Genomic DNA, 15767 nt, shown 5'->3' with positions numbered 1-15767 from the left:
CATTACAAGTACAGGCACACCAAAGATTCAAAAATCCACTGGTCCCAGAACTTCCAAGGTACATCATGTGGCATGTTGATTTTCTCATGTTAATAAGAGTTTGGCAGCTAGAATAATAAGGTTATAACAACAATTAGCTGTTTGACTTATGATTTAAACATTTTCACAATACACTTTACTTTTTATGGTAAAAGGGTTTTGACTGAGTAGTTGATGCATTCAGGTAAAATGGGACAAAAAAATATAATAAAAAAGGGACATGTTTTTGGGCTACCAGGTGCCATAAAAACATGACTTGTGCTATTGTGCCCCACCCTGTCATAGCCTACTACAGACATTTATAGTATTTTTGTCACATGAAAAATATTAAAGATGATACAGCCAGTCTATGTCAGCTTGGTATCCTGCCCTCGAGGCAGTTTTAACCCCCAGGCAGTCAGACTACTGTTGATGCTGTGGATTATTTATGCGTATTATATGTTGCTATTGTTTTTTTTCTCTAGGTAAGTATTTTCTATTTATTGTCTAATTTCTAGGGGCTGAGAGAGAGCCAGGGCATAAAGTATTTCATTACATTGTATGTTCATCGTACTTTTTTAATGTATATGGTGATAAATTTGAACTTACTGAACAACAGTCCAGAATTATCCATCGTTACATGCACAGGAGCACACACACAAGTCCATTGTAGACAATATGGACAATATGGCACCAAGGTCAGCAAAAGAACAGGGGAAACATGGCAGAAAAGTTGGACAATCTTTCTTAATAAAAAGTTAGATTACATTAATGATTTAAGGCAATAATGGCTGAACTCACAAATGGATATAACCACTTAAAAAACAAATATATTGGTCCCATTTCACCTGAACATGTTTGTGAGGGTCGAAAGTGTCCAAATTATTTTAGTTGGCAAAATACTTTCTTTATTGAAATATAGAAAAGATATATAACAAGTTCTAAAAGCAACACTTAAGGCAACCTCCAGAATTTTAGGTGGTTTTCTTTGTCAATATAACCAGTGTCCCACATCACCTGACTTCACCTTCCTGTGTGTAATCATGTATTTCCTGTGTGGTCAAACAGCGCCCTCTAGTGTTAGTGAGACGTAACTGCAGCCCACCTCCAGGACCGGTCAACGTGACGTGGTGTCGTCACATAACACAACTGGTGGGGACAGGAGACGGATATCTCCTCTGTCTCCCACAGTTAGATGTCTAACCTGCACACACAGACCCTGTCCTGTCCCTCAGAGAAGACAGACACCACCTCAGGAAGCGGACAGTGCAGCGGAGGGCCGGACAGTGATGGCCTCTGTTAAAAAAGACAACAGGCTGACCAGTTCTCAGAGCTTCATGTGCGTCGGTTTCGCCGGGGTCTTCAGTAAAACCGTCACGTCGCCATTGGAGGTGGTTAAAATTAAAAGCCAGGTGGGCACTTTTCACACTAAGAGAGGTTTCCTGCAGAGTTTTCTCTTCATCTACCAAAATGAGGGACTTCGAGGGTTTTGGAAAGGAAACCTCGCCTCTTGTCTTCGGCTGTTCCCCTACACTGCAGTCCACCTCACAACATATAAAAAGTAAGTAAAGTTTAACCTAAAGTGTTTTGTCTGATGTTGTATCGACTTCGAAACATCTGTGGATGTTTTCATCTGTGTTTAGCTCAGGGAATTAGCTCGTTAGCCATCTTGGTCAGCTGACTTATCAAGTTTGTGCCGAACTGTGTAAAAGAGTATTAAACACATATTTATGACACATATTGACGTCAGTAGAAGGATTAGTGACTAACACGGTGATTTTGAACACTTGACGGGGTAAAATAACTGAAAGGGGTTCGTTTAAATGGTCTGTTTACTTCCATCAGTGCAGCTAAAGATGTACTTCCTGTTTTACCGTACGAGGCGCACCTTCTGTTATCAGCCAATCAGAAGGCTGCATCTGCTCAGTCGATGTTTAAAACGGTGGGGGGTGAATTCACCCTGAGCCTTGTCTCACAGGTATCTGTTTCTTTTTTGGTTTGTTTTTTAAGTCTACCCACAACAGTGTTAACATTATATTTGGAACAATTAGATGAAAGGTCAATTTCAAAAAATAGAATTAGAAATAATAATAATAATAATAATAATAATTGGGAGCTATTTTATTTAAGGCAAATAACCTTTGTTAATCAGTTTGCCAATTCTTTGCTCAATGAAATCATAAATAGTTTGGTCTGTAACCTGACAGAAAATGGTGAAAAATTCCCAAAAGCAACATTCTGATATCTTGTTTTGACAGTCCAAATCCAAATATATTTAGTTTACTGTGACTAGAAGTCAAAGAGAAGCAGCAAATGGATATGGTTTAACTGTTGCTTGCTTGTAAAATGACATTAATGATGAAAGGATTATCAGTTGTTGAGTATTTTTCTATAGACTGACGAATAATTTAATCAATCAATTGTTTGTTCTTATTTTGATAATCGTCTAACCCTTTAAGTCATTATTTGTAGCCAAAATGACAAAGAAAAAGGTAGGACTCACTTTCTCAAATGTGAATATTTACTGCTTTTCTTTGTCTTATATGATTGTAAATTGATTAAGTTTTGGTTCAGGATGTTGGTTGGACAAAAAAAGGGAAAATATGCTGGATATGAAAACTTGGGCTCCGCTGTGGTTGGCGTTTTTTACTTTGTCTAAAGCATAATTTATCGATTAAACAACAAAAAATAATATTCAAATTGAATTAAGTTTATTTATATAGCACATTTAAAAACAACCACAGTTAACCAAAGTGCTGTACAAAATAGAAGAACAACACAAACATAGTAAAAAGAATAGTAGTATATGATGTACAAATATTATATTATTAATTTAAACTTAGTGATCATGAAAAGTTGTGTTAGTTGAAGGCCTAACTGCACACATATGTTCATACACAGATTATTCGTGGTTAAAGTTTGACATTCCTAGGAAAAAGGACATTATGTTCTCATGATGAGTTGTAGTGCTACCTGTGAGGCTGCACTCAGGGCAAACAGCCTCTCTCTACCTCTGCCGGGTTACTACCGGACAAAACATGTGGTGACATGTCAGATACATAAACATGCAGAGCAGCGGGCCGCAGCCGTGTTCCCAGTAATCCAGCTCAGTCATAAATATTTACTGAGTGTAGTGAGGCTGCTGCAGTCAGTCAGCAGGTATCCTCTCACGCTTCAGGACACGTGTATGTGCGTGTTAACACCGCCGCATCCGGTTGGCACACCACTGTCCGGCAGCCTGCTGTACACTGTGTTCCAGGAAAATAAAGCCCCTTCCTCTTTGTCACACGCATGACCTGAGTTATTAATTTGCTCTTTAAGTGTAGGTGACTGAAACGTGACCACAACAGTATCTTAGTTTCTTATCAGTCACTGAAACAGTTTGACCTGTCATCATCAGTGTTATGACGTCGTTCATGTTTATTTATTTTCACATGTAAAACAACAAAGTACATAAGTGAGAGCATGATGCTGGTAGCATTAATTAAAAAATATGGCATCTATCTATATGGGCTGTAAGTAATTGCTTTGATTGCTATCATTTTAAATCATTATTATTTTTAAATAATTGATTACTGGTTTAGTCTAAATATCTGATGGTGATTAATACCTGTCACAGTTTTCCTGAGCCCAAGGTAACATTTTATTTTATTTTATTTCAACTGGGTTTTTCTTTTAATTATTAAATACAATTTTGTTTTATTTTATTTTATTTTTTTGTTAATTATTGAATTATTTTATTGATAATTTTATTTTTCTATTTTTTTCTTTCCAACCAACAGTGCCAAAGCTAAATAAATTCAATCTAGGGCTGAAATGATTTGTTTTTATATCTCTTAGAGTAAATGATGATGTAATCACAAACATCATCAACAGCTTAATAGATAATAATAAAAAAAATGTTTGTTTCAATCTAAATTCAACTATCAAACAAAGTATAGCAGCAAATCCTGACACCTGACGAGCTTGAACCAGGAAATGATCCATCAAGTCGACACACACGCTCATCCAAACAAAATAACAGGTTGTACAAAAGTCAGATCCGCAATACATTTGGAAACCAGAAACAAAGCACTGACAACAAATAAAGCATCAAACATAAACAGAACATGTGCCCTGAAAATCCTCCATCTGTCAAATAATGCCGGTAAACTACCTGTACAGTCCGTACAGTTCAATCAGGAGAGAAAGAAGAAAGAAGTTGATGACTGCTGAGGCAGATGAAACTGATGAATCTGTAAAGACTGGGTGGTGATGGGGAGGTGGAGGGCGGGTACGATTGCAGCAAGAAAGAACTATGGCAGTGAAAAAAACATATTTAAAATGATGAGCAGTAGGATGATAAGTTTACAGAGGTGTGTCACTAAGCTATTGGTTGATTGTGAATCAGCTGATGACTCAATTGGCACACCCACACAATGACACCTAGAGATAATGAGTGAGCATACACGCAAGTAGTGAATGGCAGGGTGAGAAAGAAACTAACAGCCTGAGCATGAAAAGTATTGTCTTCCTGATTGAACTTTCACTAGACCTTCATTTAAGTGTCGTTCATTTCCCCTTCCTCTGTGTCCAGGATAGTCCACCTTCACATGGATGAGGTGGGCTTCATCTCTCAGTGGAGAGCCATATTCGCTGGTGGACTGGCTGGCGTCGCTGCTGCTCTGACCACATACCCTCTGGAGGTGGCAGAAACCAGGCTCATCTCTCAGAACTGCAGACAGCGCACGTACATCGGCGTAGTTCACACTATCTCAAAGATCTACAGCAATGAGGGGCTGCTTGCTCTCTACAGAGGCTTCTCCCTCACTTTATTGGGTATGTTGCAGTCATGTCGTCTTCTGGTGCTCCAAAACATTTAACACACACTACTCTTTAAAGGCATTTCTGTTCCTCCTGATAAGAGCGTTTGTCTGCAGTCTTCCCCTTGTTATCTGCGCACATGTCATTAATAATACTGTAACTCACAGTGCATTTCATCTGTCTACAGGTGCGTTTCCCTTCTCTGTTGGATGCTATGCAGTCTACATGAACCTGGACAAACTCTGGCAGGAACCTCCTTTTCGCTTCACTCCCCTGCAGAACTTCATTAATGGCTGTCTCGCAGCCGGAGTGGCCCAGACCCTCTCCTACCCGTTTGAAACTGTAAAACGGAAGATGCAGGTATTTTAACACCAGAAACACCTCACGTCCTCTTTGGAAGTCATGTTTCATAGGAGAACTGAAACAGACACATGTTAAAAATAAAAACTGAACAACTAGATAAATGAAAAAAACATCAGGTCATTCAAATAGGAAAATGAATAAATAATTAACACACATTAGGGCTGCAGCTAATGATTGATTTCATTACTGATCCATCCATTATGTTCTCGATTTATTGTTTTGTCAATACATTTTCTTAATCTATCTTTTATTTAATCAGGAGAGTCCCATTGAGATTAAGAATCTCTTTTCAAGGGACACCTGGGCAAGACAGGCAGCAGCATAAATAAAAACACACAGTTAGAGACAGAAAATACAACTAACAAAAATAGACAAAAGAAAAAGGAAGCATGAACCTCACAACTCAAGAGAGAAGTTTACAAGTTAATCCTGTAACCAGGTGAATTAAATACATTGACATCTGAAGGAATCTATCTCCAGATGATAAAATGTCAGAAAATGGTGAATCAAATTCTCACATTTAAAATGCCTTAAAAACAGAAAATGTTTTGCTTTTTTTGCTTAAAAATTCACTAAAATGTTTATTCAGTTATTAAAATAGTTGCCAATAAATGTTCCCTAGATCAACTTATCGATCAAGTAACTTTTATACACACAATGAAAGAATACATGGCACATCTATTTCCAAATGTGTATAGAAGACGGACAAGCAGAACCCAACTTGTAGAAAAACTCCTGCACACTGTCTAACTTGCAAATAATGATTTTAATGCTGCGAAGTCTGCTACCTAGACCTTCATCAGGCAAAACCTGATTTGCCAAGTCAACGACTGCAGCGATCATTTTCATTGTCAGTTTATCTGTTGATTATTTTGTCAATTAATCGATTAGTTGAAGAAAAAATAGGGAGTGCTGCACTTGGGTAAGACTCTGTTAGTTGTAAAAAAAAAAAAATATCAGGTGCTCTTCAACGACTGGCCAGCTCACTCAGTGTAAAAGTCCATAGTATAGGCACACTGACTGTAGTTAAAATCCTTTATTGATACATGGATAACCAATTCGTTTGACTAGAGTCGGGGTGTAAAATGCATTGGAAACAAGACTGCAGCTAAAGAGCTCATGTGAGGGTCTAGTGACACAGGTCACATGATATATTGGTGTAGCACTACTATACAAAAAACACATTGACAGAAATGAAAATGACATAAATACGTACTTTAAATAAGCAACATATTTAGTAACAAGAAAAAAGGTTCAATGTCAAATAAATAAAAGGAAACAACAGTGAAATAAAATAAGACTTGTTATATATTGTGACGGACCTGCACATAAAGTGGCAGAAACTGAAGAATAAAAGATATGTATGACAATGACAAAAAAACAGTGTGAACTGACATCAAGCTCATAATAATAAAGTTGAAATATTTATGAAGTATATAACTCGTGATAACTAACAAAAGGATTTGACAGTGGGGATAAAGTCAAACTTAAATATTCAAAGGCAGGAAAAACGTAACAGAGCTTACAAGTGGGATCACCCCCAGTAATTTATATATAAAAACATGTCACCAGTGATATTGTACACTTAAAAGAGGAAAACACTTATGGGTTCAGCCTCACTAATACTAGTTCCAAAACATGACAACAGTAATCGATTATTTGTGATGGTCTATAAAATGTCAGAAAGAGTGAATCAGTTTCCCAACGCCCAAGATGACGACCTCAAATGTCTTGTTTTGTCCAGAACCCAAAGATATACGGCTTAGTGTCATAGAGGAATAAAGAAACCAAAAATATTCACATTTAAGAAGCTGAATTCAGAGACTTTTGACCTTTATTTTCTCAAAAACAAAACAAAACTGATTAATCAGTTATCAAAATAGTTGGTGATTAATTTAATAGTTGACAACTTTCAATTAATGGATTATTTAGTTTCAGCTCCACAGTCAACAAGTGGTCATTAGGCTCTTGGTCAACTGAACATTTTTGGCGTTAAGTTGTTTTTATGGTCTTTAAAACATTAATCGGCAAGACTTCTTCAGGACTCTCTACATGACTGTATTACACTGCACTGAGATAATGCTGGGAATAATTTAATAAATCTTTCAGTTAATTCAACTAATCCTCTTCAGATTTATCTCCTATGACTCTTTATAAATGTTTTTCATCATTCTTACCTGAAATATTTTTGAAATAACTATAAATGCAAACAGCACAGCAGCTCATGTGTACTGGCTGTAATACCACCTTTAGTCCACCAGGGGGCAGTAGGCATGTATCTAAATTAAACTTAGCCTGTCTTGATCACTAAATGTTTTTGAACATGGAAAGTTTAGATTCTTATATCCAAATAATCTTGGTTGTAATTTTTCTTAAATTTACCTTCAGAATAATTTAACCTATGGTGAATAATAGAGTCAGATTGTCCAATTTGTGGCCAAAAAAACAATTTAGTCACAGGAAAACACACTGGTCTGCACTGCTTTCCCCTTATATCATGTCTGAGATGCATTCTGCATGTTGAGAGGTCACATGGGGAACAATGGCGCTGCAGAGGACAGAATACTACATCCGGTTTCATCAGCCTATTATTAGCTACCACAAGGTTCAACAGCAGCTGGGAATGTGAATGTGTCCCGGCTCTGCACATGCTATAGATAAGTTCTCCAAAGATAGACGGTTACTATCAGACAGCAGGCAAGGTGAGAGTTGTGTATGTCCAGTTCACTGAACCATCACAACCATGTCATCTCACTATAAAGGACAGTGTTACATAACCATTTAACTTCAGCTCTTGTCTGTGGTGTGGAGTTAAACATTAAGAGTCAGGCGGAGAACAGCTGAGGATGTTTGTGGAGGCTTAGGGTAGCTAAGTGTTGTTTAACTCACTGGTTAGCTTAATGTTTCCTCGACAAATGAATCTGTTTGAACAGTCTAACACCCTCATGGCTGCGTGTCTCAACCTTGAAACTTCTAAAGAAACATTTCCTCCATCACATGACAGTCAGCCTGTAGAGCTGTCAGTGTGGTAAAAGTGGAAATAGTTTTTTGCTTTAACCTATCATTATGACGTAAATGCTGATTGCACGATGTAATAGCTGTAGAATAATGACATAATTTGCATTTAGATAGGTCCCTATAAGCCTCACTTATACTATGCAATTCTCTGCGCATTCCAATACCCATACTACCATGCTATATAGTATGCCAGAAAAAGATTTAGAGTGCCTCAATACATTGTATGTGAAATGCAGTATGCCAAAAATACCAGGATGTTCTCACACATCTGGTCTGATTTTTCAGTATGCAAGTCAGCTTGCTTTTCTCGTTATTCTGGCCCACAATCCTCTGAGCAGCGGACGATACGTCACGTCGACTGAGCTGCAAACAGATGACAGTTGTTTGACAGCTTATTGACAGCTGTCTCCAAGGTAACGGATATAAAAGCAAGATGGTTAAAGGTCAGGGCGTAATGTTATGAGACAGTAGTGTTTTCCGATTGTGTGCATACTGCATGCAACAGCACATACTTTTTAGGGATAGCTGCAGTACCTACTAAAAGTAAAAAGAAAAAGCATGATCTCCCGGGAAAAAGAAGGCTCGATTTATGGCACAGAGGAAGTGCGTCAACTATTGTACAGCCAAAACAGGAAGGAGAGCGCTGTTATTTTCCATGATAGTTAGACGTAGTATCCCCAAAAAGTTTCAGTGCAAGTTCTTTGTGGTTACTACCCCCAGTAGCAAAAATGGCGGTCCATAGAACTACCTGTGGAAAACAAAATGCAGTGTTGTTAGTCATTGCCAGGCTCTGAGGAAAACGGAAAGCAATGTGGTTGTCTTTGCAACAGCGATGCCAACAGTAGTACCACTTGGGAATGCTAGGGAGGGGGAAGGAGTTGAAAAGTTGTCTATTACCACTTAAACATACGACATGGCAGTTTCCTGAGCTTGAATGTAACGTTAACCTACAAAAGTAGATATCTTTTCTTAAAACTTCCGTATACTGTTAACCAGGTTTGCCTCAAAGTTTTCGTCTCCTGTGTGACTGAATTTTAACAGCTAACTTTTTCATTTTACCCTCAAAAGAACAACATTGTGTTTATTCATTAGTGCTATATCGTAGGCAACTGGACTTGCTTGAGTTCCTTGAAGACGTTTCACCTCTCAAACTCAAGCAAGTCCAGTTGCCTACGACATAGCTCTTATCATTATCATGACCTGGATGACTGAGAATCTTCACCACCATTGAGTCTATTAGATACTTCATTTGTCTGTACATTCAAAAGAACACTTCACCCTCAAAATGACCATTTGCACATCACTTACTCAACACGTGCCACGTTGAATTCGTGAAGAAGATTTTTTTCTTGCATGCCTCCACATCAAATGTTGCCTGATATCTGACACTTCTCAAGTCGTTAGTCCAACTCCACCTTAGTGGAGTGAGCGGATTCAAAGGTCAGGACCCGGGCAAGGTCAACAGAGAATCCAAAAAAGGCGGACATTCTTCATGAATTGAAGTTAATGGGGAGCAGATTTAACAACAGCAAAATTATGCCTTTTACAAACTCTCACACAACTCTTGTAGTATAATCCAAGTCTCATTTATCCAGTTGTGTGCTCATTGCTTCACGTTCATTTTCAGTAAAACAGGATTTTAAAAGCTTCCACCTACAAGTAGTGTGCCCTGGGCATAGTTTTTTAGCAAGTTTGAAATTGGATTTTGCTACACGATTTTTGTCTGAGAGTTTGTAAGCAGATGTTTTAATATAGTTTTGCTGCTGTTAAACAGGGTCCCCTCTGACTTCAGTTCATTAAGACATTTCGCCTTTTTGGATTCTCCGTTCACAGTGGAATCGCGCAAGTAAAACAGTTTTCTTCACAAATTCAAGATACCACGGGGCGAGTAATAGACATACAGATGGCCATTTTGTGAGTGAAGTGTTCCTCTAATTTTGCATTGGTGTTGCTTATTATGCTTTTTGAATATCTTTCATATTTAGCCTATTTGTGCTGGTTTATTGCTATAAAAGTTGAAATGAGAGGTTGATCAAATAAGCAGATGCCCTCCAAAACAGACACACACATATACACAGAGTAACAGGTATCAGATTTAATCATAGAGAAATCCTAAACAGAGCAGGAGTCTCACTTGTCCTTCATTGCACCACTGCTGATACACATGTATATAACTTAATTAAACCTTCCACCAAATTGCGACAAGTTCTATCTGTCTCGTCATGCTTCGCTTGACCTTTCTGGTTATAACTTTACAGACACATAATGACATTTTGCTGATTCACTGCAGCTCATTTTTCACTTTCTTTCCTCTCTCAGGCGCAGAGTGCCCGTCTTCCCCATTTTGGTGGCGTTGATGTCCATTTCAGTGGAATGATTGACTGTTTCATGCAGGTTGTAAAAAACAAGGGCGTCCTCTCACTGTGGAATGGCCTCACCGCCAACACAATAAAGGTACCGTTTCACTTACATATTATTATTATTTCTATCTGAGCCACAATGTACTTTTTCTATCAATCATATAGATAGAGAATTGGTGTACTTTGCCTCTTTGCCTTGACTTGGCTGTCTTTGTTTGGACCTGAAGTAACTGCACGTGCTCGGTAACATGAGTGACTTTATGACGCTGAGAGAGTTGAGTCTCATGGCCTACGCAAAAGGGAGAGTGAGGGTGGGTAGTGGGGGCATGGAAAGCAATGTTCAGTGTGCAATTCATAGTATTAATATCACGAGCAAGGTGAGCGAAGTCTGTCTCTGGAACAGTATGCTCCACTCTCCTATTTCAGCTGCAAATGTCACGATAATTGGAAGTTGTTTTACAAATGTATGGTCTTATTATGAGCACCTTACTTTACCAGAATGTCAACCTGGATGAAGATAAGTGTAGACACATGAAAGGGATAGTTTGGATTTTTTAAAGTGGGGTTTTATGAGGGACGTATCCATAGTCAGTGTATTACCTACAGTAGATGGCAGTCGGGTCACCCCTAGTTTGTAGAAGCAGGCAGGAATACCAACATGGAAGCTAAGTGATGTACTACTGTGGATGGGGTGTTGGCAAAACGTATTTATTCACCCCCCCTCAAGGCCTGCCTTAAACAAACATATCAGTTTATGTGTATGCTGTATTTAGAATATTTTAATGCTTTATACTGCCATCAGACAGCCCCTTCTGACAGGGAACCGAAGCCGTTATTGCTCTTTTCAAAGCTACCAGACTCCTTAAAAACTTTACTTTTACCTTGCAGAACATGGGAGCTGAAGGTCTATTGCTGCCTCGATCTGTTAGTTTGTTTGTGTTACTGTGTGACCTTTGTGAACCCAAAATAAACCTTTAAAACACCAAAGTCACACATCTGGTGGCTTTGAAGAGAGCATAGATAATTGTTTCAGTTCCTGGTTGGAAAGGGCTGTCCATCAGCAAGGCAAAGCTGTGAAAATATTCTTAATATAGGGTGCTGCCCCCATCCACAGCAGTACATTGATTAGCTTCTCCAAAGTGGGGGTTTACTGACCGACATCTACTGTAGTTAATACACTGACTATGGATAAATACCTCATGCAACCCCAGTTCAAAAAAATCCAAAGTATCCCTTTAAGCATACTTAAGGTAATACCAAAACCAGATCACAACTGTCTCTGTGTCTATCTGTGGTCAGTTTAATCACATGAAGTGTTGATGTCACTATGAAAGACCACTGATCTATATCAAACCTCTCGTCATTCCCTCACAGATTGTTCCCTACTTTGGCCTTCTCTTCACCTGCTTCGAGATGTGTAAGCAGGTCTGCCTTTACCGAAACGGGTACATCGTCTCACCCCTGAGCTACAAGCTTACACCGGGGGTCGACCAGAGCCTCGGGCCGTCCGAGCTGGAGGAGCTCAAGAGCTACTTGAAAAACAGGAACTTTGGGTCAGGGGGGTCGTCTTTTGGAAACCGCTGGTGAAACTTCACATGAGAAGAAAAACACTGACTGCTGACCTCACTTGACCAGCAAAACAAAATACTTCAGAGTCATGTGTCTGTAATAATCACATATCATTTCAGGTTTCATGCCCTCAGAGACTGTGTTAACTTGCATATACATTATGTCCTGTCAGCAGCAACAGTCTACCTCTCTTTCAGAAACATTAGGCATTTTTGGACCCCTACGAGGTCCCTTCTTCATGCAGCCTTGGCATTTTTACACAGAACCAAACCATGGCAGCATCATGCTGCTCCAGTGTGTGATTTCCGACAGCATGCCAATATTGCAGAATCAGAAAAGGCATGATGGCCGTGACATGTAACACAACAGCGTCAGTCTCTAGTGCGATATAACATTCACATCGGCAGTGCTTTATAAACAATAACAATGGCATAACATGGCAATAATAATCATTTACCAGTCTGTTACATGGCAGCTGATCTCGTCCTCTGCTCCAAGGATAAGGAGCTCCCGAATCTCATTGTGCTCCCAATTTGTGGACCTTTATGGTAGATGTTCTTCTTCTTTGAGTTAGTTGCTAACTGCTAACAGCTACTTTTTAAATCTCCTGTGGTGAATCGCAAACATAACATGTCATCAAAACATCACACCAGTGCTGCCCATGATCCCGTCCTGCCGTCTGTCCTGTTGGACACAGTTTCAGTGCTGTTAATGCCGCCAATGACTGCTTAAAGACAAGACAACTCTCATTCAGTGATTGTACCCTTCATACAGAACGGCGAGGCGGCATAACGGTGTGAAATTCCTGCCTTTAGAGAGGCAATGAAAAGGGGGCTTTTCTTGTGTCTGCACCATAAGAAGTAAGAACAGTCGTAGTTCATAGAATGCTGTTTTGAGGGACTTTTTTTTTAGTTCCTATTACAGAGTAGGTACCTAGCACAAGATGAACCATTTGTGATGTAAGCGTAAGTACCACGCAGTACAGGCAACCGCTGTTTTAAAAAAACGTTAGCCGTGTAAAGAAACACAAAACACAAACAACAATTCGTGACTGAAAAAATTGAACAAAACATGGACAAATGGACCGACAGCGGAGTTCAGGCTTTACAGAGCTTATATGTGACGGTGGAAATGCAATGCGACTTTGACTTGCCAAGTGAAAGTGACACTGCTATACCATGAATGTATAGAGAGAGCTGCATTCAGCGTTGCAGGCGGGGCCTTGTTCATTCCTATGAAAGTCACACAGTGGCACATGAAGCCAAAAAAAGTGCAACTGCCCGCAGAGCAGGTGTGCAAGAAACTTCAGGCTGCTTCCTGTTTAGCGCTCTTCTAACTTGAATGGAAATAAAATGATTAAATCATGCTGTTCTTCTAGACTTTTAAAATGTCACCAGAACAAATTAATACAATTCTGACAGTGGAATGAGAAGTTTCTCAGGGTTGTGATGCTAAAAAAATGTATCCACTCATTTCCAGATGTCTCTTTCGCCATATAAGTCAGAAAAAAGTATTTTCGTGCCACAGGGCATCACGTGATGATGTAATTACAATGTTTGGCGACTACAAAAATTGGCTTCAAAGCCTGGTGCACCTCCTGGGGGCCTGTACTATACCATCCGCTGGCCACCTTACAATATGTCACTGCAGCGTTCCTGTTGGCGATGTGAGTGCAAACAGAAAAAATCCCTTGAAGGTATGAAATTCTCACAAATGGTCAGTCCCTCTGAGGGAGTACGCAGAACTCTTTGGTCCTAAAACGCCTATTGTTATTTTATCTGACAGTATTATTTGTTTATGAATTGTTCCTCTACTCTTTGTGTCTTTCCTTGAATGTTTTTAACCAATACTATGTGCCTTTATCATTAACTATTTATTTCCGGGCTTATTTCAGTTATTGACATCAAATAGTGCCATACTGTAGTTTTTTCAAATAGGTTGCAAATGCTCTTTTGTGTGATATATTTTTAATGCACAATGAATGTAAAAATTTGATGCTTCAGGAGTTAGAAAAGCTAATGATCAATCATGTATATGTGCTAACATGGACTGTAAAAGAAGGAATGTGCTTCAGGATTAAAATTTCACTGACACATTATCAGTACAAGAATGTTCTTTTGTATGTTTTTTTTTAAGTTGCACAGCAATATTGTCAGGATACCAGAATGTTAAACTTGGATACAACACTAGTGTTAAATAAACAATACAATAAAAAAGTCCTCGGCACACAAAGGGATTTAAAAAAATGTTTTAATAATAACCTGCACACAGTCCTGATACAGAAAAAGTCACTGAGCACATACCAAAAAATCTGTAATAATGTTACAGTAATTAACAATATCATTACTATTCTTAGATGTTTTCCCTACCTTTTAGGCCCACACATTCTTCATGTTGATGTTGCTTTAGTATGCCACTTTTGTATGTGTTGTTTTTATAGCTTTGGTACTTTTGATATGGTCAAATGTATCAGATATACTTTACAGTTACTCTCATACATACACATAGGGAATTATAGGAAACAGAGAATAAGACATTTGTCAAAATATAAAAAGGGAAAAAAATGTACAAGTATGTATTTCATATGTTAAATATAAATGCAAAAATAGTTTAAGAATAAATTAGAGTAATAGTTGAACAGATTATTGCAGCAGTTGACTTATTGCAAATTATTGTACAATGCATTTATAATGAACAGTGATTAACATTTTCAATACATGCTAGCACATGGTATTGTTCCTTTTATAGGCTTATTACACAGATTATATGTATTTACAATCTAGCTGAACCAACTTCAATACTGAGGCCAACTTTCTACTATAGTAAAAGTCCAATTTGATGGCTGCTAGTGTAACTAATTTCCAAAGAAAATCTTCTGTTTACTGATCATTTTTGATAACAGGAAACAGTTCTAATAAGATAAACTGGACTGACCTGGTATTTAAGTAAAAGGTCCAGTGTGAAGGATTAAGTGGCATCTACACAGTGGATAGTTATAATCAACTTACAGTCCGTGGGCCAAATCTGGCCAGCAATAGGTGGCCCCCTAAACCACCTTTTAATTCACAACGAACATAAACTGATTCACACTGGGAATTCTTCCTGTACTTTCAATGTAAGTAAAGTACCAGAATGCATTAAAAGCATCAAAACAGAGCTTATTCATTACAAAAAAAAAGAAGAGCCAGAGGAGGATTCCCCCAGACACCCTTACAGAGGTCCGGACTAATCCCCCTGCACACACCTGACCTATGCGGGTCGCTGCAACTGACCCTCGACCCCCTGTCATTTTGCAAAAGTGGCCACCAGGTAAAGGTGGTGTAGGAGAACTATGGTGGCCAATGTCAAAATGTCAATGGCCTTATCTAAAGCCGGGGTTTGGTTTGTCCATTCTGTACCGTAGAACAACATGGCGAACTCTGTGGAAGAGGAGCCGGTCCCTATGTACATATAAACAGCTCATTCTTCTTTTTTTTGAAATATTTTTTTTTAAGTTTTTCAATTTAGCTTGAACATCACAACCTATTCCCTCACAAAAAAAAAAATCAATATTATCAATACAATATATCTCAACCATTGTACTTGGATGTTACTATTAGCTTTCAATGGAGGCAGCTCAGAGATTACACTGAGTCC

At 38.6% G+C, this 15767-nt stretch overlaps 1 protein-coding gene across 1 annotated transcript; it reads left to right on the top strand.

The window, feature by feature from the left end:
- Positions 1 to 1139: 1139 nt before the first annotated feature.
- slc25a43 (solute carrier family 25 member 43) lies at positions 1140 to 14229 on the top strand. The gene is made up of 5 exons (XM_033632434.2): positions 1140 to 1579; positions 4595 to 4836; positions 5009 to 5181; positions 10522 to 10656; positions 11937 to 14229. Exons 1-5 carry the CDS (start codon positions 1308 to 1310, stop codon positions 12147 to 12149), a joined length of 1035 nt encoding a protein of 344 aa, XP_033488325.1. The 5' UTR covers positions 1140 to 1307; the 3' UTR covers positions 12150 to 14229.
- The last annotated feature ends 1538 nt before the right edge of the window (positions 14230 to 15767 follow it).

Source organism: Epinephelus lanceolatus, chromosome 7 (genome assembly GCF_041903045.1).
Source record: "Epinephelus lanceolatus isolate andai-2023 chromosome 7, ASM4190304v1, whole genome shotgun sequence".
In the NCBI taxonomy this organism is placed as follows: Eukaryota; Metazoa; Chordata; class Actinopteri; order Perciformes; family Serranidae; genus Epinephelus; species Epinephelus lanceolatus.
The sequence above is the reverse complement of the archived record's forward strand: the minus strand, read 5'-3'. Positions and strand labels throughout refer to the sequence as shown.